The sequence below is a fragment of the Paroedura picta genome, chromosome 18 (genome assembly GCF_049243985.1).
Source record: "Paroedura picta isolate Pp20150507F chromosome 18, Ppicta_v3.0, whole genome shotgun sequence".
Lineage (NCBI taxonomy): Eukaryota > Metazoa > Chordata > Lepidosauria > Squamata > Gekkonidae > Paroedura > Paroedura picta.
In genome coordinates, this window is record NC_135386.1 from 5,619,973 (window position 1) to 5,636,478 (window position 16,506).

Sequence of the window (16,506 nt, forward strand, 5' to 3'; positions counted from 1 at the left end):
AGTGGGAGGTGATGGGAAAGACACACACACCCCTGTCTCTCTCAGACCCTGGAGGGCTGCTACTGGTGTGAGTAGACGAGTCTGACTTTGAGGGCCCTGAGTCTCATTCTGTATAAGATAGCTTTGTCTGTCCTCCTGGCAGCCTGTAAGAATCCCTTGTCCACCAGGCCCTTGAGCATTTAAGTGACGCTGTTGGGAGCACCCGGCATCAGAGGGAGATGCCCCATTATGCAGGTGGCACTGATCTCTTGTGTTTCTTTGTGGTGTCTTGACAGAGGGGTGTGTGTCCTAAGCACTTGGAGAAGGATGAAGGCTGGGGAAGAAGAGCTCAGTCCAGCTTCCGAGCTTGGGGAATTATGCCTTTGCTGAAGGGGCTTGGGGTCAGAGGTGCTTCTGAATCCTTGCCTGGGGCCAACACCTTGGGCCTCTTTGGGGTCCCATAGAAACTTGAAGCCACTTGGGCTGTGGCTGTGACTTAAAAGGCGGGTTCTGGTCAGAACCAAGGTAAGATCACCCTTTGGCAACTTCCTGGCCTTCTCAGTTGCTGCCGGGGGCGTTGGGAGAGCCTGGATGCAGGTATCCTGCCAGCCCTGGGAAGGAGGATCACTAATGCTGCCTGCTGTTTGTTTGGGCCCATTCAAAGCCCTTGGGATAAAGGCCCCAGTTCCTTTCCAGGACGCCTGCACTGCCCGACACGCCGGTTAAAATCGCCTTACCAAGCCCTGTGTCTCCCCCACCTGCGATGCCTGCCTTGGTCCCATTTTGATACCTGGCCAAAATACTAGTTTTTGGCCAGCGGAAATACTTGACACTTCCATGTCTGTTTAGTGGATCATAGGTTAGTTTTCTAGTCTGAGGACTCTTCAGTTAATAAAGTGTATTTTGACTTTGCAAATGTTGTGTCCTGTTTTCTTTTAAAGAGCTGGGAGGTCCCTCAAGTAGCATGCTCTTGTTTATTTATATTTGTACTTTTATTCTACCCCTCCCTAGTGGCTTAATTCCTTGATGGCCTGCCTTTCCCCCTTGGGCGCTTGCAGCATTCCCCTCCCAGTTTATCCTTAAAACAACCCTCCGAGGTAGGCCAGGCTGAGACTGCATGATGGGCCTCCCAGCAAACAATCCTGGAATAAGTAGGGATTCAGACGCGAGCCTGCCAGATATTCACCCAACACTCTTCACCACCAGACTGCGTGGGATCTCATGGGACAGCAGCAGCGGAAGCAGCAGAAGGATGGAATTAATAAGGGTCCATACGCAGCAGGGGTCAAGCAGGGCTTCCGGGAAATGCTGATGAATGGGGGGGGGGGTCAAAGGAGGCCCCTGGGGAGGCAGCCTAAAATATTCTAACTAGCAGTGGTTATTAGGATCTACACATAAGTCAACTTTCACAGTTCACATAGAGTGGTTGGGTTCTTTGAGGTTATTGGGGTTACTATAGGTCATTGTTTGAAATTTCCAATTAGCCAGGGGTTACTTGAGGTCATTGGGGTTATTATAGGTCATTTTTCCAAATTTCCAATTAACCAGGGGTTACTTCAGGTCATTGGGGTTACTATAGGTCATTTTTCGAAATTTCCAATTAACCAGGGGTTACCTGAGGTCATTGGGGTTACTATAGGTCATTTTTCGAAATTTCCAATTAACCAGGGGTTACTTGAGGTCATTGGGGTTACTATAGGTCATTTTTTGAAATTTTCAATTAACTGGGGTTACTTGAGGTCATTGGGGTTACTATAGGTCATTTTTCGAAATTTCCAATTAACCAGGGGTTACTTGAGGTCATTGGGGTTACTATAGGTCATTTTTCGAAATTTCCAATTAACCAGGGGTTACTTGAGGTCATTGGGGTTACTATAGGTCATTTTTCGAAATTTCCAATTAACCAGGGGTTACTTGAGGTCATTGGGGTTACTATAGGTCATTTTTCGAAATTTTCAATTAACCAGGGGTTACTTGAGGTCATTGGGGTTACTATAGGTCATTTTTCCAAATTTTCAATTAACCGGGGTTACTTGAGGTCATTGGGGTTACTATAGGTCATTTTTCGAAATTTCCAATTAACCAGGGGTTACTTGAGGTCATTGGGGTTACTATAGGTCATTTTTCGAAATTTCCAATTAACCAGGGGTTACTTGAGGTCATTGGGGTTACTATAGGTCATTTTTCGAAATTTTCAATTAGCCAGGGGTTACTTGAGGTCATTGGGGTTACTATAGGTCATTTTTCGACATTTCCAATTAACCAGGGGTTACTTGAGGTCATTGGGGTTACTATAGGTCATTTTTCGAAATTTTCAATTAACCAGGGGTTACTTGAGGTCATTGGGGTTACTATAGGTCATTTTTCGAAATTTTCAATTAACTGGGGTTACTTGAGGTCACTGGGGTTACTATAGGTCATTTTTTGAAATTTTCAATTAGCCAGGGGTTACTTGAGGTCATTGGGGTTACTATAGGTCATTTTTTGAAATTTCCAATTAACCAGGGGTTACTTGAGGTCATTGGGGTTACTATAGGTCATTTTTCGAAATTTCCAATTAACCAGGGGTTACTTGAGGTCATTGGGGTTACTATAGGTCATTTTTCGAAATTTCCAATTAACCAGGGGTTACTTGAGGTCATTGGGGTTACTATAGGTCATTTTTCGAAATTTCCAATTAACCAGGGGTTACTTGAGGTCATTGGGGTTACTATAGGTCATTTTTCGAAATTTTCAATTAGCCAGGGGTTACTTGAGGTCATTGGGGTTACTATAGGTCATTTTTCGACATTTCCAATTAACCAGGGGTTACTTGAGGTCATTGGGGTTACTATAGGTCATTTTTCGAAATTTTCAATTAACCAGGGGTTACTTGAGGTCATTGGGGTTACTATAGGTCATTTTTCGAAATTTTCAATTAACTGGGGTTACTTGAGGTCACTGGGGTTACTATAGGTCATTTTTTGAAATTTTCAATTAGCCAGGGGTTACTTGAGGTCATTGGGGTTACTATAGGTCATTTTTTGAAATTTCCAATTAACCAGGGGTTACTTGAGGTCATTGGGGTTACTATAGGTCATTTTTCGAAATTTTCAATTAGCCAGGGGTTACTTGAGGTCATTGGGGTTACTATAGGTCATTTTTCGAAATTTCCAATTAACCAGGGGTTACTTGAGGTCACTGGGGTTACTATAGGTTAATTATCAAAATTGCCTATTAGCCAGGGGTTACTTGAGGCCCTTTGTGTTTTTACTGGTCTATTTTCCAAATTCAGGTAAAGAAACAACCAAAGGGAGAGTACACAAGTTGTACAGAAAGCTGTCCATGAAAGATACTCTTGTTATGTGTGGAGGTATGCTGGCAGCCACCCCGTGAACCATTGTGTGAGCTGCAATGAAGTCAAGCACCACATACAAACATCAACAGAAGATCAACATATATTTAATATGAACAAACAGAAGCCAATTCAATAACAGAATTCAAATATACATAAAGCTCCATACAATCCTTAGAAAAAAGGGAAGGTAACCACAGCATGCATCCTGAAATCTTCAGTAAATGACGTTCTGAAATGCATACATAAACCTATAAAAGAAACGATCATCAAGGGCTATGAAGAGAAGTAGAGAAACAATAGAATAGCCTGGAGAATAGGTAAGTCAGTAAGCCGTTTCAAATCTAAGTGTAGTGAAACTAATACGAAGCATCATCAGCTGGCATCCTGAAAGCTAAATGAATAAGCCTAGAATACAGAGTCCTGAAAGCTAATAGCAGACACCTTGAAAACTAAATGAAGAAAAACACAACAGGCAAGCCCACTAATCGTAGATCCAGCTTCCTCTGAGTTTTCTCAAGTGTGAATCTAAAGAAAAACACTCTATGAACTTTTACGTTGGGAGAAGTTCCAAAAAGACTACACCCCTAAAAGAATATGCATTTTCAATGGCTCCCAAGATGGAACGGGCTTAAGACAATGCAATCCTATGAAGAATATTAGAGGCTTGGCCCTCAAGATTGTCATCAAGCCAGGGTTGTACAGAAGTCTGTAGAGGGGAGACTCTCTTTCTCTCTCTCTCTCTGTGATCCCTTCCCTCCAGCAGTCCTTACGAGCGCATCTTCAGTCTCTTCCTGCAGCAGCAAGAGCGATCCCACTGGCCGCTCTTCCACCGGCTTCGCCACTGCACCCCATTGCCTGCTGGGACTCGACGGGGGCATCTGCTCCATTAGACAGGCCTCCTCTGCACACGCTCAGACTCCGAAGGACAAGTGCTGTTGGAATGAATAAATGATAACAATTAGGCAGTCATCTTGAAATGAGCTCAAACAAAGCAGTATTCTCCAACGCCCGGAAAAATTTCCCTTCCTCCTGTAAGGGGGGCGTTTCTCCCTCACCAGCAAGCCCGCTAGAGTCGGATCTGTGGGACCCAGATTTGAATCTTCCACCCACCAAGCTTGTTCGGTGACCCTGTGCCCGCTGCACACTCTCAGTCTGGCCTGCCTCACAGGATGGGCGTCAGGATGAAATGGAGAAGTTGCTTATGGTTCCCAACTGGGGAGATATCACACAGGTCAAGTAAATCAAGCTAGGGCCAGCGGGGTGACCTTGAGCTACACACAGTTCCCTCAGAGCAATCCCAGCCCCACCCACCTCACAGGGTGCCTGCTGTTGGGAGAGGAAGGGAAGGCAATTGTAAGCTGCTTTGAGACTCCTCCTGGTAGCCAAAAGCAGGGTACAAAAACCAGATCTTCGTTCTTAGGTAGCAAGTGCAAATGAAAATTGGTTTTACCTATAAGCTAAACGACAGGCTTTCCTTACTCAGAATGCAGCTCCATTCCCTCTTCAGGAAGTTCATTTTAGCCATTAAGGCTGGCAAGACCATTCATGGTTCTCCCCTCCAGAAATCCATCCATCTAATCCCCTTTGAAAGCTCACCTCCACAAACCCTGGCCTGGATAGACCAGGGTCGCCCCACCTTGTCACAACCCAGACGCTGAACAGGGTCAGCCCTGGCTACTATTTGGACGGGAGGCCACCAGAGACATCCAGGATCGCTACGCAGAGCCAGGCAATGTCAAACCAATTCTGTTCACCTCTTGCAGCAGCCTGGCTTGACCCAGGCTAGCCTGATCCCATCAGATCCCAGAAGCAAAACAGGCCCAGACCAGCAAGGAAGTCCAGGGTTGCTACACAAGCGACAGGCAAAGTCCAACCGTCTCTATCTCTTGCCCCCAAACCCTGCAGGGTTGCTCTAAGCTGTCTGCTGCCACCAGCACCATGGCCTTCTGGCAGTGAATTGCAGTTTCACCCCACCAAGAAATGACCTTGCTAAGCGGTTCCAAAGCCATATCCTTCGGTCGCCCGGGCTCTCGGCCTTCTCGACTATGTGGGGCTTCCCACTCCACGCTCACGCCTGCTTCGGACCCCTCTGGGATTCCGGCTGAGCCACTTCCCCCTCCTTCCCTCCCTCTCTGTCTGTCTGCTAAACCGGCCACATCATTTCTGCTTTGCTCACCTAAGCGTGAGGGGTCCCTGGGGAGAAGCGGGAATTGGGGCTGGGGCTGGGGGGAGCACCCTGGCTTCTGAATTATAGAGAAGATTCTTTAAGCCTGCGTTAACAGGGGCCGGTGGTGAATAATTCACAGCCGTTTGCGCAGAGAGGGTCCTCGCGCATGCGCACCTGTCCCCTCGCCGTCATTAAAGTAGGTCACTGCAGCAGTTGTGGCAGCAGGCTCCCTTGGCGCACCCATGGAGACACGTTGTTGTGTGCGCACATAGTCTGCCAGATAGACAAGTGATGCGTTTTTTAACTTCTGTATGCAGGTGGAGTTGAAACTGGGCATAATATCTATTGCCGTAGCCTTACCTAAATGGAGACAACCCCTCTGGGAGCGAGCCATGATTCTTCTATTGTGCAGGCCTGGGCAAAGACACTCTCCAGCTTCAAGGTCTCTCTGTCTCCATCAGATTGCCGGAGCCCGCTGTTCTTGGTTCTAGCTACAGCTGAGAATCCCACCAATAGACAGGACTTCTAGGCCCACCTGTCCCCTGGAAAACAAATTGAGCCAGTATAAGAAGAACCCTGTCCAGTGGTAAAAGAGCCAAGAACACATAGAAAAGAGGAAGCGCCCAGCACCATAAGGCCCAACAAAATGTGGAAACATGAGCAGTGACTCCTGACAGCTTCCCTCCTGCCACCAATTTGGCTAGTCTTTAAGGTGCTCCTGGATTTGTGGGCTCTTTTCTGCTACAAACACAGCTGCCCATCTTGATCTATGAACACTCCCCCATTTAAAGGCAGAAAGGAGAACGCAGCACCGGACTAAGCTGCTGGTTCTCGATGCCTAGCAACGCAGTAAAAAGGAGACAGATTGCCAGAGCTGCCCAAGAAGGGAACAGAGATTCCACAAGAGATGCAGTAATTCATATAGTGTAGAAAGGCATTGCTCCGGAGAGCAGTACAAAAACCGTCCCAGAACTCTAGTTCGTGCAGTGCACAAGTAGTGTGCCAATTTAAATGTACAGGAGTGAAAATGTCTTGTGAAAATAGGACAAAATTTGAGTCTAGCGGCCCCTTTAAGAGCAACCAAGTTTTATTCAAGTTATACGTTTTCGTGTGCGTGCAGAGTTCTGCAGATACCTAAGAAGTGAACATCCATGCAATAGTTTGCACCCAGAATTAAACTTTGCTGGTCTTAAAGGTGCCCCTGGACCCAAACTTTAGTCTAGGAAGAAGACAGTGTTAGAAAGATCTCTGCCGGACAGACAGGAAAATGCACGTTATGTCCCTGAACAACTTGCAAGGTCTTAACTTTGACATTGGGGCAAAATTGAGTTTGGGTTTTTGGCACAAGCACACCCACCCCTCAAAATTATACTTGGTGGGGGAGGTCCGTGTTTGCCGTCCTCACGCTTCTTGATGCAGAAGACTCACCGGCTCAGACCACACACTTGCGGCCACCCTCTCTGCAAACTGCACATGCAGCATGCTTGGAGTTAATCCAGTTCAGTGGCCTGTGTGTGGCAGAGGCACAAGGTCAGTCAAGAGCCACCTCAAACCAGAGGCACGAGGGGCAGATCCACCGGGGGAGGAGCAAAGTGAGTCTTTTGCAGTACAGATCAGGCCATTATCTCTGGCTTTCTCCCTGTTTAAGAGGGACTGGTTTTCTTTCCAAAGTCAGAGAGCATCCTTTCCGAAGCTCCCAGGCTCACCCTAGTGGCCAGTCCTGGTAACGCAGTAAAGTAGCCAAGGACAAACCTGCAAGTAACTGGGCATTTTTGCAGCCAAGCTGTCCATCAAATAGCAGCCATTCAGGGGGGCAAATAAATCCCCAATTCACACAAGGACTGCAGCAAGAGAAGACATCTACATTTTATTCCCCCAGTGCCTCTTTCCCTGTCAGAAATGCCCCATGAAGCCACTACTCAGAAAAACTAAACAGGGGCTGAAAAGAGGGTACCCAACTGGTGCCAGTCAGAATCAGGGCCCCGCAAGGCTGCTCTTTAGAAGGAAAAACCAATTGTTGCCAGCTTCGGCCACAGAGCATTCAGCCTTGAGTACTTCAGTCCTGAGTGAATTGTGAGATCTATTTATACATAGACCAAAATACAAGAATATATATAAGAAATAAAAAGCTTACGGAATTCTGAAATTAAAACTCACCTCCTCTCAATATCCTTTAAGCACCAAGAAGTTGCCCGTTCTGTTAAACCGCGATGCTCTGGGCTTCTGCAGCAACCTCCGACCCAGTGTGGCTCCAAGTCAGTTTTCAAGCCTCGGGCCCCATTCACAATATGCAGGTAATTTGACCTACCTTTCAGGGTTGTTGTGAGGAGCACTATACAAATGCCTATACAGTGTGCTTTATCAAACTATAACAAGAATTTACTTAGCAGACATTCCGACAGCAAAGAGCTGATCTCTGCTCACCCACTACCCAGAACCTGATCTTTGCACAAGTCAACCTTCGTGGCAGAGTCCTACCCCCCCCCCCTCTGAACCTAAAATGAAGGCATGCAAAACAGTTGCATTAAACACACAGGAGTCCAAAGGAGCATGTGGTTTCTATATATTTATTGTAAAAGTGACAGTACGGCGGGTGGCTTCAGATGGCACCTCTTGGGGTTTTGAAGTTCATCCCTACGGTGGGCTGCGTGACCTGCAAGTTGGACAGGCTGCCGAAGTCCTGAAAGGGAAACAGCACAGAAACCGCTCTCAGCCCACTGCCCGGCAAGCCGGCTGGAGCACTGCAGCCAGGAAGACCCCCTCATGCCCCCCCCCCCGGTTCAAGTTTCATGGAAAGAGCTACAAAAGCCATTGGCATAAAGCAGCCCAAGATAACCTCTGGTGTTCAGGAGCAAAACGTTCTGGTAACTGCCCATTGCTCTAAATTACAGATCCCCAACATGGTGCCCACAGGCACCAGACTACCCATTCATACCTTCCTTGGTGCCCACCAGAAAGTTTTTAGAAAATTGTTGCGGCCAAGTAGGGCTGTTTTTCAGCAGGCCTTCTGTTGGGCTAATGGAGATCTGATTGTCTGTGCAGACTGAAGTAATATTGTTTGAGCAACAGTAGCTGCCACGCAGTGTCCGTTTTATAATCTCACCTATTCCGTATTTCATTAAAAAATGACCCCTCCTCTCCCCCGCACTGGAGCTTCCTCCAGGTGTCAGGCTCCACTTCTGGCCACAGCACTGCCCCAGAATTCCAGAGGTGCCCTCTGGCTCAAAAAGATTGGGGACCCCTGCTCTAGATTTCTGGACCAATCACCTTATGTGGTATGGCTAAGCTGTCTGGAGACCCAGCTGGTCCCACTGAGATCTGCTGAACAGCAGCCACCAAAAGAACTTTGGATCTAGCAAGCAAAATCTACTCAAGGTCCCTGGTCCCAAAGATGTCAGATTTGCTTCAAAGGCCTGGGACTTTTCAGCCCTGGCCCCTTTTCCTAGTGAGAGCTGTGGGACCTTGGACATTTCTACAGGGACTATTATAGAACCACAGAGTTGGAAGGGGCCTCCTGGGCCATCTATTCCAACCCCCTGCACTATGCAGGACACTCACAACCCTATTGCTTAACCAGTGTAACCTGCCACCCCTTGAACCTTCACAGAATCACAGGCCTACAAGCCTATGGCTGAGGCCTAAAACAGCATCATAATCCTGCCCTCCCCATTAAGAACATCAGCTAAATGTACACCAGAATCTGAAGACCCCTATGAACTCTCCTGCTATTGAAAAGGAGGCCGTTTGGACTAGTTTAAAGGACCTTAAAACATTATAGTGTATTGTTTTAAATATGTTGTTACCCGCCCTGAGTCCCTGGGGAAGGGCGGGCTATAAATAAAGTTTTGTTAGATTAAATTAAATTAGATTTTGGACACTCCTTCTTGGCTAGCAGCAAAAGACGCTGGCCACCCTGTTGGCAGCCAGGGCCAGGGCCCCACTCACGAGTAGCTTCAACATCTCCTTGGTGTCGGGATCGACTTCAATGATCTCCTGATCCAGGGCAGAGACCTGGTGAGGAACAGAGGAACAAGAAATCAGACCAGTCACACACTGTGTACACAAAATACACGTATCTGCATGTCGCTCTGCTTGTAGGGTGGCACACAAGCTAGGCCAGGGTGACCAGGAGCAAGCAACAATGGGAGAGAAACAAAAGAGAGGGAAGCAGCACCCCAAAACAGCATGCAGCCTTGACGGTCACAAATCTTTCCCAATGTTTCCCAAATGACCCAGAGTCAAGATGCTCTAGTAGCAGAATGCTTTCCTTTGTGGACGTGGCAGCATCAAAAGAGACCCTACAGACCGACTCCATCACAGGGTAGAATTCCAGTCTGGATCTGTACCACGTCCTTCACCCCTTAACTTCACCCCTTGACCAGGCTCTGATCTGCTATCAAGGGAAAATGTCTATGGCCAGCCAAGCAAAAACTAAAGGCAGGGAGCATTCTGACAAACAACCAGCAGGCCCCAAGGCGATGGCTGGGAAGATGCACCCTCATCCAGGTTAAATTTAAAAGGTGAGGTTTTTTCCTAATGGTTAAGCCATATCCAGCAACCCCAAGCAGCTTCTGACACTATCTTAGGGGAGATTGGGGGGCTTAACTCTTCAGTTAAAGAACTGGATTCTGGCCTCAGGAATACTCAAGGATTTCCAATGGATACCACTCAATATTTTAAAGAATTTCCTCAAGAACAAGGAGCATGCATTAGTTTCTAGTGGCACGTTATTTATGCAGTTACAACCCTGGCTAGTATTTGGGTGGGAGACCTCCACGGATTTGGGTGGTAGATCCCTTCATGGAACACTAGGGGTCATAATATGGAGGCAGGAAATTACAAAACACCTCTGAATGTCCCTTGCCTGGCTGCCAGATGAGCCTTCAGATCTTCTGGCTACACTACACATACCCACACCACACAATAAATAATAAAAGAAAGGACATGCAATTATAACAGACACCACCCTACGCTCCAACTCTCAAAAGGAGACAGACTGCGGGGGCATGACAAATATACTAGAGTTCAATTCACTTTACATCACACAAGACGTACAAGTGACATGGACTCTATACTAATGAAGGGCAAAATCTTTCTGAAGCGATATGTTTTGCCCCCGCCCAGGGGTGGCATTCCCCATCACCAGTGGGTAGCAAAGCAAGGCAGCATGATCTATGACGGGTCTCCCAAAATGTGCCTTTCTAGCCCTCTCTCATTGGCCTTCCCCTTGCCATGTTTTAAAAGAGGCACAAATACCTCTTGCCACCGGCTCATTTCAGCAGGAGCCATTAACTGAGAACTTAAGTGCCTGGCCTGTATTTCGACCGGCAGCCTTAAATAAATGCAGACATGGCCATGGAGAAACAACCGAACAGAGGAAGGAAGGAGCCCCTTGTTCCTCTGAGACCAAACCCATTTGCCATACAGACAAAACTGTGTGTGAAAGTTAAGGGAATTAAGGCCTAGTTTGACAGGAGTTCTAGTGTAGAAGCAAGTTAAAGGCAGCCAGGAAAGACATGCTACCTAAACACACTGAAGGGGGGAAAAGCTCAGAACAAGGGTGATGTATTTACAGACAAAGCCAGAGTCAAAGCCATTACAGCACATCCAGATAAGAATGCAGCAACCAGAGTTCGTGGATATCAGTTACAATACCAAGAGGATTTCCTGGAGATGTCTCCAAAGCACAGACTACCACAAATGTTATCTTACCTGGCTCAAGAGACACGAGTGTCCGAAAAGCTCAGGGTTTGAAAGGGATGGACACGTACCCCCCAAACACGGGAAATGCTTTCAAGAATTCTCTCCCTGCACTATCAATGACCGGGCCACGAGCAAGGAAGGCCGCAATCACTTTCGAATGCAGGTTTGAAAGAGGAACTGGCCAGCCCTTCGTATGCAGCTCCCTGAGCACACTTGGAAGATGGCCTGGGTTGCAACTATGCAAACTATGTGATTCTCCCTTTGGGTTCAGTTCCTCAAAGACTAAGCCAAACAGCAATGCCCACAGCCCAATGTCCCAACCAAATCTGCCCTGCAGACCCCTTTGCCCACTTCAGACAGCATTCATCTCTCCACAAAACGTATCATTTTATCGGTGAATGGATCTACCATTTTTGACCTGTTATTTCATCAGTACAGCCTGATACAGCTACTTCTGTAACTCCCTCTTTGCAGGCCTTCCCTTGGCCTTGACCCGGAAACTATTCCTGGTCCAAAAGGCAGAGATGGTTTGCTGTCCAAATACTAACCAGGACTGACCCTGCTTAGCTTTTGGGAGCTGACCAGATCGGGCTCGCCTGGGTCATCCATTTTACAGAACAGGAAATGTGGTTAAGAAATCAGCAACTGGCCCAAAATCTCCCAAGGAATTCATGTAGAAGATTTGTACCCAGATTGAAAGTTCAGTGCATTGTTCTTAGCTTGACACTGACTTGGTTCGTTCATGGGAAGGATTCAAGCCACCCAGTTCCCTGGCCAAAGAGTCTGTTTGCACAAGAAGACAGGTGAGGTCAGCCAACAGCAAGGAACAGCACCCCCTGGACAGCTGTACTTCAGGGAGAAGTGGTTGGCAGGCAAACTATGGCAGGACAAAGACTGACCTTGTTTCAGAATAATGGTGGCGGCTTTTGAAAGCATGCGGCCAAAAGAGAGGCTATGGGACTGCAGGCCCTCTGAAGTGACGGGAGGTTCCCCACACGCCAAGACTACCTGCGGCCCCAAAGCTTACCTCTGGGACGTAGTTATCCCTTCTCTCTCTTTCCTCTTCCTGCAGTTTGATGGAGATGCCTCTGACTGGTCCTCTCTGGATGCGCTTCATCAGGTGGGTGACATACCTGCAAAGGCAGCGGCTGAGTTAACGGTAGTCGATTAAAGGGAAGGGGGGTGGCTGGGGCCGCCTTGCTGAATGCTCAGCCCAAAATGAGCAGGCCGAACTGTGCTCAATGCTAGATGGGGAACTGCTAGCTGAGGGTCAGGCTTGGGGGTGATGTGCTGTAGCCACAGCAGTCCCTTCCAGGGAGTTCAGGAGCCAGTGTTTGAAATGCTCAGGGTTTGGCAGGGACGAAAGCGGACCCTGCAAACACGGGAAATGCTTTCACGGATTCTCTCCCTGCACTATCAATGATCAGGCCACAGGCAAGGCCAAGACCACTTTCGAATGCAGGACCCGAAGGAGACGGAAGCCTTTTTTAGGATCTGGCGTCCGCCAGCGTGCCGAGAGGACGGAAGACTCACCCGGCAATCTTGTTGCGGAGCTTCTTGCTGGGGATGATGGCGATCTCCTCGCAGACCCGCTTGTTGGTGTGGAAGTCATTCCCGAGGCGGGTGTAGTACTTTTCAATGATGACCCGGGCGGCCTTTTTCACGGTCTTTGTTCGCACACGTCCCTAGGGAGCCCCAAGAGAAAAGGAGCGAGTCAGTGACGTGAAACAGCATTTCTGGTATTATTTACTGGTTAAAGATCAACAGCTCTGGAGAACGGGGTTTGATTCCCCCCCCTTCTCCTTCACATGCAGCCAGATGGGTGACCTTGGCCTAAAAAAGTCAAAATAAGGGGAATACATTTACGCTTCTCTAGTACTAATACTGAAGTGAAAAACCCACAGCTTAATGCACACTGTCAATAAAATCAGTGCATTCCTGCACCCCAGTGCTTCCACTGACCAGATGTGTTTCGGCTTTACTGCCTTTATCAAATAAAAGCAACATACATAAAATACAAGGATTACAAAGATAGTTATATACAGAGTAAGTTCCTATACATAGAATGATATCGTGTACTCAGGACACTACTGATCCTAGTCAATTCTGTGGCCCAGAAAGCCAGATAAAACAAATTGAGGCCTCTGTTTCAAAAGCCGACCCTGGTCAAGGTAAGATCTTTCAGTGTCCAGCGAGTGTCATGTAGGAGCTAACCTTCATTCGAAGTATGCTGCAGGCCTTGGCCTAGTCACAGTTCTGTTAGAGCTGCTTTTGCAGAGCAGTTCTTCCAGAGCTTTCTTAGCTCCACTTACCTCAAGGGGTGTCTGTTGTAGGGAGAGGAAGGGAAGCTGCTCAGGTAAATGAAAAGTGGGGGGTATAAAAACCCAGCTCTTCTTCTAAATCTTTACCTAGCCCTTGCCTGGGAAGAATGAGAGGGACCCTATAAAAAGAGCCCATCAGCCGTAATAGTCAACATTTCAGGCCAAAAAAAAAACCCAAGTGCTCCTGTTTATAATGCTTGTTTATAATGCTTCTGTGTGCCCTTTTCAATAAAAAGACCTGCAACGACCAACATTTTGGCTGCAGAAATGTGGATTATTAAGCAAGATGTCATTTATTTGCAATGTTAAGCTGTGTATTTTCAGTTACACAAATGGGGATTGCTTATACTGGCTTTCTGTTGACCTCTTCAGCTTGAAACCCCGTATTGATCCGGGTTCTGGTCCCCCACTTTCATTTATAAAGGGAACCCAGATTGGCTCTTTCTTACGACGAGATGTCATGTATTCACTGTAACGTGCACACACATATCAGTAGCACAGCAGTTCTCCAGGGTCACAGGCACTGCCAGCTAGTACTTGATTCCGCTTAACTGGAGACTGAACCTGGGACCCTGTGCACGCAAAGCAGATGCTCCGCCACTGAACTATACCCCTGCCCCTGAAAAGCTGTGAGAGAACACATGAATCTGCCTTAAATGAGCATGCACAACATCATAGCGAACCCTGCATGCATTTGACATCTGTTTGGGGGGAAAAAAAGAACTGATATGTACCCATTTTACAAATAAAACCACACATTTGGTTGTATGGATGTTGAATGTAAGGTGAGAAGAAGTTCATGCCTGTATAAAGGGAAATCAAGGGTGCTTTCTACACAGACATCAAATCCAGTAACCCTTTTAAAGCCAACAAACTTTTATTCAAGATCTACGGTAAGATTTCATGTGCAGGCACACTTCCACAGACACAAAAGCTTATACCTTGAGGAAAACTTGGTTGGGTCTTTTAAAAAGGGCACTGCACTCAAACTTCATTCTGCTGCTTTAGGCCAAGACGGCTACTCTGAATCTACCCAGACGTTACACGTGCTCATTGGAACTTGTGAAGCAGAGCTCCAGAGACAGACCGTGGGGTCTCCTCTGAATGTCGGTGGGGTTCTTACTCTCTCCTACCACCTGCCTCTTATAACTGAGCAAGCTTTGGGCAGGGTTGACAACCTCCAGGCGGCAGCTAGAGAACTCTCCTGGAAGCACAACTGATTTCCAGCCTACAGAGATTTTTCTCCAGTTCCCTGGTGAAAATGGCTGCTTTGGAACGTGGACTTGATGGCGTTATACCCTAATGAGCCCCTTCCTCCCCCATCTCCAGGAATTTCCCAACCTGGCAACCCTAACCTGGGGTCTTCTGTATGCAAAGCAGCAGGCCTTCCGCCAACCCAGAAGAGTTGGTTTTTATATGCTGCTTTTCATGGCCAAAAGGCTGACAGTCGCCTTCCCTTTCCTCTCCCCACCACAGACACCCTGGGAGGGGGGTGAGGCTGAGAGAGCCCTGATATTACTGAAGAAGAAGAAGAGTTGGTTCTTATATGATATTTTTCTCTACCTGAAGAAGTCTCAAAGCAGCTTACAGTCGCCTTCCCTTTCCTCTCCCCACAACAGACACCCTGTGAGGTGGGTGAGGCTGAGAGAGCCCTGATATTACAAAAGAAGAATTGGTACTTATATGCCGCTTTTTCTCTACCTGAAGGGAATCTCAAAGTGGCTTACAGTCCCCCAGCTGGCTGCATGGGGCTGCTTCCCCAGCCGCATATCCGCCTGCCTGGCAACTGCGGCCCTCGCCAAGGAAGGGGAAGAGGCATAAACCCCACCAGGACCCCACCCCAAATTCTCCTGGGAGCAAAAAGGACCCGAGTAAAGAAAGCCTGTCTCTCTTGTCTCTCTCGCGCTCGTTCGCCCGCTCGTTGCCAGGCAGCACTTGGGGCCTGTAATGCGGCCTACAAGCCTGCCTTGGAGTACGCGCCTACCCGCGCCCCCCCCCCAGCCGAGACGGGGCCCGCGGAGGCGGATATCGCCAAGGAACCGCTGCTCCGGCACCGGGGCCAACGACGCCCGCCTCCGCCGCGACCGAGACCCCTCGCCGCCCCCCCGAAAACCGCCCCGCCAGCGCGGATGACCCCGGATTCTTCCCCCTCACGCACTCACCATGGCGGCGGCGGCCGGGCGAAGAGAGCGCGAAGGATGCCGGGAAGAGAACTATACTATACTGTTCGGACGGCCAGAGGGGAAGAGGGAGCGCCGGCCGCAGCGCCCCCTGGTGGCGCGGAGGGGGAGCTGGCGGCTTCGAGGCTAGAAGGGCGGCAGGAAGGCGCGCTCTGCCCAAAGAGGTGGAGGGAAAAAGAAAAAGTTACAATTCGGGTTCTGATTAGACTCTTTCATGTGCGGAGCAAGAGTGGCGGGGAATCCATGTAATGTCAAAGGGGCAGGGCTAGAATTGGACCGGCGTTGCAGGACTCTGGAATGTTTATTCCGGGTATAAGCTTTTGGGTGCAACAGAGACCAGTTTTGCTGGCAGGGCCATGCACAGGAGGATGAGGGTCTGGGAGGTTTAACCCAACCAGAAATTAAATAAACAATACAAAAAGTAACTCAACGAATCAATTAAACCCTGTTAACACTGGTATGAGATACAATAATAGGAAAAAAGTTTTAAAATTAAGAAAAAGTGAAAGCTAATTAAGACATTTCACCTAGGTTCTGGGATGTATTGTAACCCCCTCCCTTTTAGAAATCCTGGTCCCTGGAGAAAATGGACACTTTGGAAGGTGGGAGTCCCTGGCATTATCTCCCCCCTGAAGTCCCTCCCCTCCCCAACCCCCCCCCCCATCTCCAGGTCTTTCCCAACCCAAAGGTGGCAACCATAACTGAAATGGCAAATCCCAGTATTTTTCCTGTGTGTGAGAAAGCCGCCATGCACCGTAAGGTGGGAACTGGAACCTGACAATGGGTTTTGCTCCCCTTTGTAGAAATACTGATTTATTT

General features: G+C 48.1%; 1 protein-coding gene and 2 non-coding genes across 3 annotated transcripts; all 3 read right to left on the reverse strand.

The window, feature by feature from the left end:
• Positions 1-8,034: 8,034 nt before the first annotated feature.
• Positions 8,035-15,832, reverse strand: RPS17 (ribosomal protein S17). Its single transcript, XM_077317462.1, has 5 exons — positions 15,670-15,832; positions 12,720-12,871; positions 12,214-12,319; positions 9,429-9,494; positions 8,035-8,163 (listed from the first exon to the last, which is right to left on the reverse strand). The coding sequence occupies exons 1-5, from the start codon at positions 15,670-15,672 to the stop codon at positions 8,083-8,085; spliced, it is 408 nt and encodes a 135-aa protein (XP_077173577.1). The 5' UTR covers positions 15,673-15,832; the 3' UTR covers positions 8,035-8,082.
• LOC143828148 (small nucleolar RNA SNORA71) lies at positions 11,215-11,351 on the reverse strand. Its single transcript, XR_013227530.1, has one exon. It is a non-coding gene; the product is annotated as a small nucleolar RNA SNORA71 (small nucleolar RNA).
• Positions 12,518-12,650, reverse strand: LOC143828147 (small nucleolar RNA SNORA71). The gene has a single exon (XR_013227529.1). It is a non-coding gene; the product is annotated as a small nucleolar RNA SNORA71 (small nucleolar RNA).
• Positions 15,833-16,506: the final 674 nt, after the last annotated feature.